The following is a 7,074-nucleotide window of genomic DNA, read 5'->3' as shown; positions in this document are numbered from 1 at the left end:
TTATACACGATCTTTATTTATTTTCATGTATATCTAATATTAAAAAAATTAATACAAGATAGCCTAAACACATGTTTCTAAAATTGAATTCAAAGAGAAACAAATAATATAATACTTACAGTATATGCAGTGGAATTAAGAGTCCTTCCTTCAGTTTCTCTAACTCTTGTATCCTCTCTGTCGCAGAGTATTATCAAGAAACTGAACCGATCTTCTATTTTCTTCATGATCTTCCAATGTATCCTTAGAACCACCTAGACTAGTGTGGGCAATTCTCAACACATGAGATAGATATAGAGAGAAGAAGAGAAAATAACAAAGAGGCTTAGAAAAGGACTTGTGTTTAGAGAGAATCTAAAACTATCAGAAAATCTGACTTGTGACTTATCAAACTTCTTCTTTTGACTTCTCTCTAAGCACTCCTTTTATAGACTCAATTAGGCCATTTAATTTAATTTAAAAATCAATAAAATAATAGCCATTTTGAAGCCCTAGGTCGAAATTATCATGGGCTATAGGCCCGTGAAATTTCCTATTTGATTATAAGCTCATTGGACTTAAAATCAAGGCCTGTATTATTTTCTATTGATTTAATTAATTAAATAATTATTTAAATCCTTTATCAAATTAATTATTTATAATTTGAACCTTGATTTAAATTTATTTATTAATTTAGATACCAATTTATCTTAATTAATAAATCTGCCATAATTTCTCTTTTCTTCTCAAAATTACACAACTCTGTGAAACTATCCAAAATTGACCTGGTCAACTTTCATAATTCTAATTGATGATTAAATCAATTAATTGAGACTATCTAGATGATTTTATCCAAGGTACAATGGGCCTATGAAATCAAGCTCCAATAAGTTATCATAAATCTAACAAATAAATTTACTAACTTATTAATTCCTCGTGACTCCACTATAGACTTGGAATTGCACTCTTGAATTCATAGAACGCTCTATAACAAATATAGATACGCTATAAATTATCCATTGTTACAACCATAATTGTCACTCAATCCTCTATAGACGGTCTACAATGAGATAGGACTAAAATACCGTTTTACCCCTCATTGTATTTTATCCTTAAAACACTTAGTTCCTTGTAAATGATATTTCAGTAAACTAATTTAATTACTGAAATGAGATCTCTATCATTTATCACCTTGAACCAAACTAAAAGGAAACCATCATTTCACTTCTTCATCAGAAGCTATAGATGTTCATATCTATGATTAACACTCCCACTCAATTATACTACCGAGTTCCCAAGATGTAAGTATGGGCTAGTCCGTAGGGTAAGCTGGTAACGAACAAGTCAAGGAACTCAAATAATACAATCAGTTAGTATACTAACCACTCAGAATTGAGATTGAATTGACCTATGGTCAACTATATGATATGACTACAATAAATAATAACGGTTTACTTATCTTATCAACTGTCAATATCGGTCCTGTCCGATGTAACAAATACATCCGATCTTATCTACTTTGCTAATGTTCTAGAAAGAACATAACACTGTAATGTGTAAGTAGATCATATCGTAGATTGGCAAGTCAGTGTAAATCCGGTGCACTGACTAATCTTAGGACTAACTTATTTTGAACATATAATCATATTTATATTCCACTGTGATTACGTCACTATAAATAAGATTAGCTATATGCTCGGGATTTAATAGAAGTTTATATTAAACAAATAATCATGAAAATAAAACATGTGAGCAAAGTGATTGACCAAGTCAAAAAATGATTTCTATTCTTTTATTGATAATAAAATGAGATTACAAAGAATTTGGGTTTTAATTAGGGCATAAAACCCCAACAGCTTCATCATCCCCAATATCAAGATTTTCACCTTGTTCTTGATTTTGAGGTTCATCATGAGTTTCTACCGGAATTTGTTCAATCACAGGGTCATCAATAGGAATGGAAGCGACAGGTACAGGGACAAAAATGCGTTCTTCCCTGAAAACAATTTCTCTTGACCCTTGGCTTGAACCAAATTCATCCTCAAAATAGACAGCCCTATCTGATTCTATAACTCTGGTGGTGTGAGATGGGCAATAAAATCTAGAACCCCTTGATCCAATGGTGTAGCCTACAAAATAGCCACTAATGGTCTTCGGATCAAGTTTCTTAGACTGTGGATTGTAGGGTCTCACTTCTGCTTTGCAACCCCAAACATGAAAATAACGCAAGCTTGGTTTCTTACTTGACCATAGCTCATAAGGCGTCTTTGGGACAGACTTGCTGGGCACTTGATTCAAGATATAAGCTGCAGTCTTTAATGCCTCACCCCATAAAAACTCTGGCAAACTAGAATGAATCAACATACATCGCACCATGTCAAGAAGAGTGCGATTTATCCTTTCATAACATGTATTTAATAGCAATTCCATTCTGTTGGGGTGTTCCTGGCATTGTATATCTTGCATCAATGCCACATTCCTGTAAGCACCTAGCGAAAAGCCCGGGGTTCCTTCCACTTTCATCATAACGTCCATAATACTCTCCACCTCTATCAGAATTAACTGCCTTGATCTTCTTCCCCTTTTGAAGCTCAACTTTCGTCTTAAAATCTTAAACGCATCTAAAGATTCAGATTTTTCACGAATGAGCTCTACATGGCCATAACGGGAAAAATCATCAATAAAGGTGATGAAGTATTTATAACCACCTATGGCAGGTGGAACAAAAGGTCCACATATATCAGTGTGAATCAACTCCAACAGTCCTGTGCACCTGTCTATTTTACTCTTTCTAACCTTGGCAGTTAATTTTCCTTTAATGCAATCAACGCAAGTAGTGAAGTCTGAAAAATCCAGACCTTGAAGTACCCCATCTTTGATCAACCTTTCCATTCTGTCTCTAGAGATATGACCTAAATGTTTGTGCCACAATATAGAAGATTTCAAATCTAATCATGCACGTTTAGAGCCAACAACAGTATTAAGACAAGAAGTAGAAGAAACAGAAGCAACATCATGCAAATCAAGTTTATATAAATTTTCACATAAAGTTCCATTTCCAACCAAACGAGAGTCACGATACAAAGTGAGTTTTCCAGTCCCAAAAAGAAGACTATAACCTAGCCTATCCAAAATAGATACAGAAATCAAATTCCTCCTAAAAGAGGGTATGTAAGCAACATCCTGTAACTCCAAAAAATGTCCTGTATTCAACTGTAATCTAACTGTCCCCAAAAATTCAACTTGGACTTTTGTATCGTCTCCCATGTATACATTCTTCTCTAGACTACTCGGTCTTCTTCGACTTGTCACTGCCTTTCTTCTCTAGGTGAGCTTTGATCTTTCGACAATCAGCTTTCTTGTGCCCAAAATTCTGGCAAAAGTTTCACTTCCCTTTGAAAAACTCATTCTTATGATCATTAGAGAATGAGCCTGAATGTCCATTCACCTTAGGACTAAGAGTCCTTTTCTTGAGAGATTTTTGGTTACCAGAGTTATTGGAAGTGAACTTTCTCTTGTGGGGATTGTTCGGATTGCTAGGATTTGTCACCATAGAGATGCTTCTTGCCCTACCTTTTCTCATGTCCTCCTCTTCCTTGGCAAGAATAGCAGACATTTCCCCAACAGTCTATTGCTCTTTCTGAGCATTATAGCTTGATCTGATCGCATCAAACTAAGATGGAATGGTCTCCATCACCAACCACACCATGTAATCCTCACAAAGGTCCATACCCATGGCCTTAAGTTTGTGATAATAGCTCATGAGCTTGTCAATATGAGCCCTGATGTCACTTGAACCATCATAAATGGTGTGATGGAGCATGTTCAAGTGTTCATTCTTCTCATTCTTTGAGAATTTTTGGTACTTTTCCTTAATGGAAGAAAGAAAATCCTTTGCATTTTCGGACTTAGGAATACTATCACGAATGGATTCATCCATGTGATATCTCATGAGCATCAAGCAACAACGATTGGAGTGTTCCCAATCCTCATAGGATTTCTTGTCCTTTTCAGTGGCATCGTCAGCGGGTTTAGGTGGTTCATCCATTCTCAAGGCCAAGTCCACTCTCATAAGAGTTAAGTTCATCATGAGAGATTCAACCCACTACTTGTGGTTGGTTCCATTCAATGTCAACATGGCAGAGGTTCTCGGAATGCTTACAGCTGAATGAGAAACAAGAGCAATAACTATTAAATACATGTTATGATAAACCATGTCATTTGTGCTCTTTTCTCATCAATATATGATCGCAAAATAACAAATGATCATTATGTATGCTAGAGTTCTTAGACAAACACACAAAATAGAACTCATATACAGGTAAGAACAATTTATTAAACATTATAATCAAATACATTAATTTACTATCGAAAGGATAGATAAATTGTGATTCATAATGTTTAATAAATTCTCTTCACCATATTAATCATCCTTACCAAGCAATTATTATCGATAGGATAATTAATTACTTATATAGATCTTAATGTAATTTTGGAGGAAAAACATAAAATTTAAATAAATAATTATTTAAATGTTCCTCTTTACTAAACAATATACATGCTTATTCTTACGACATGCAAGAAAATAAACAATAATTGTTGACAATATATAATAAGATTTATGCCACAAAAGATTAAATATAAATACATTTATGAAACCAAATTCATGAATTAATCTTGTGCATAAACATATACAAATAGTAGGATATGAGAATAGGAGTGAAATGGTAAAAATTTGGCCAAAAAATGACACCTCATGCGCCCAAAAAAGCTTTTGTTATTTGTTTTTTTTTTAAAAATAAGCCCATACGACATTTAGTTTTTGGAAAAACGACATGTAGTTTTTGGGAAAATGACATGTAGTTTTTTGTAAAAACGACATGTAGTTTTTTTGGAAAAACGACATGTAGTTTTTGGAAAAAACGACATGTAGGTTTTTGGAAAAACAACATGTAGTTTTTTTTTAAAAAACGACATGTCGTTTTATAGCAAAAATGACCCATATTTTCCCCCCTTAAACGACATGTCGTTTTTTCCTGACAGAGGCAAAACGATGTGTCGTTTTTAGTCGTCCCTGACCTCTGAAAATTGGGCATCTGGGTTGCGTTCGACCCGGTTCGGCCCGCGGGTCCGACCCGACTGCAACTACCTTCTCCGGCCACCATTTTGGCCACTGTAACATGGGTTTTCTTCCTCTCAATGTCGTCAACCACCTTAGCATATCCATTCTCCTTATTTCCCAACAAAAAAGGTCAAAACAACATGAAAACCAAAAATGGGTTTCCACCATTGTTGAGCTCTATGAAAAGCTCAGTTTTCACAACAAAAAAGCATGAAATTTTTGCCCAAAAAAAATAGCTAAAACCCAATACTCATTATCAAACCCGATTTCCCATTAACATAGCATGATTTCGAAATTTCTTGTGAAAAAAATCAGATTTTGAAAAGATTGGGTATATATCAAAATTTCAAACCCTAAAATCAAGTGAACCTGGCTCTGATGCCAATTATTAATATTTTTAACATATGAGCATTATAACATTATCAATTCTGAAATCAATAACAATAAACCATGCTCATGTAATCTGCAAGATCAAACTTTATTTAGTGTATTGAATTGAACATATAGAGATAAAACATACCTGACATTGAGTCTCCATTGTTCATCTTTGAATCTCTCACGATCTACACAAAGATGTATCGTATGCCTTCTTACCCTAGGGGATATATTGGGCCTATTGGGCTTATATTATTAGATATGGTACACTATGGTTTAATGGGCCAACCTATAGTCTCCAAAACTGGATTGGTCTTCAACCAGTATAATCGTTGGTGTTGTTTATTGTTTTATGCATTGTTCAATTCTCAATTTTTTAATCTTGCATTTGATTGTGCTCTTGCTTATTAGTTTGTTGTGTTTTAGTTGTTAATTTGGTTCTGTTAAGTTCAATTATCCCACATGATTGTATTGTTCTGTATATTCTTTTAAGTTAGTATATGTTCAGATTGTGTACTAGGTCTTCATTGCACCACATGTACAAAGAGGTTGTGGACGGTACTCATTAACCAAGTCCCAAAGAGCTTTGAGGCGAGTAAAATACGTCTGAATGCTGTGACTCCCTTGATGAAGAACCTGCAGAGATCGCTTTACCTCGAAAACTCGCGGACCATTATTTTGATGAAAACGCTCATAGAGGTCAGACCAAATCAGAGATGCATCATCAAGATACATCACACTATCAGCAATCTCACTAGACACGGCATGTAAAATCCAGGAGATAACAGTGCTATTACATCGGCACCAAGAATCATAATCTTCATGAGTTGGAGCTGGTTGAGGAAGTTTACCTGTGATGAAATGAACTTTGTTTCGAGCAAGGAGGGCCACCATCATTGAACGCCTCCAGGAAGTGTAATTCTCCCCACCGGTAAGAATTTTGGGAACTAAATTTGCACTAGGATGATCGCCATGACCTAAATGATAGGGATCCCGACTTTCATCTCTGGATGAGCGAGAACTTGGGTTAGGGAAAGCAGGGCGATCCATCGATACTGAATCAGCTGGAATGACAGGAGGGTTCGTATCATGGAGATTTAGAGGATCTTCATGAGAGTCTCGCGGGCCAATACCACTGCGAGTGGTCACCATGGATCCGAAGAAGTTGAAAAAGAAGTCAGGAAAAAAAAACTGTCGAAGAAGAGGAAGCACTTCGTGGCTATGATACCATATTACCAAAGAGAACCAGGAGAAAAAGAGAAGAAGAACATGAATGAAAAGCTCTGTTTTTCATTAAAGGAATACAGCAATACAAGAATGAAATTTATATCACTAACCCAGTACTAAGCTAGCCGATTCTTAACTAATTACAGTTACAACAGTTAAGAAGGAAAAACAGCTAATTAATTGCAACTAAGCCCTTCAATATATCACAGCTCAGCAGCTAAGAATATGTTGATGAATATGCAAGCTCGGGTCTGAGTGTTTTGTGAGGAAGATAAGCACTTTGAGAGGATCCAAGAGAGTTGAATCTACTTGACTGTATTGTACCAAGAAATTGTTCTTATCAATAAAAAGGAAGTTGGTGGTGTTCCAGA

At 35.3% G+C, this 7,074-nt stretch overlaps 1 protein-coding gene across 1 annotated transcript; it reads right to left on the bottom strand.

Annotated features, from left to right (window-relative positions):
- Window positions 1-5,992: 5,992 nt before the first annotated feature.
- Window positions 5,993-6,628, bottom strand: LOC133825854 (uncharacterized). Its single transcript, XM_062258746.1, has one exon. The coding sequence runs from the start codon at window positions 6,626-6,628 to the stop codon at window positions 5,993-5,995; it is 636 nt and encodes a 211-aa protein (XP_062114730.1).
- Window positions 6,629-7,074: the final 446 nt, after the last annotated feature.

Source organism: Humulus lupulus, chromosome 3, assembly GCF_963169125.1.
Source record: "Humulus lupulus chromosome 3, drHumLupu1.1, whole genome shotgun sequence".
Classification (NCBI taxonomy): Eukaryota; Viridiplantae; Streptophyta; class Magnoliopsida; order Rosales; family Cannabaceae; genus Humulus; species Humulus lupulus.
This window is presented reverse-complemented; position numbering and strand designations above follow the sequence as displayed.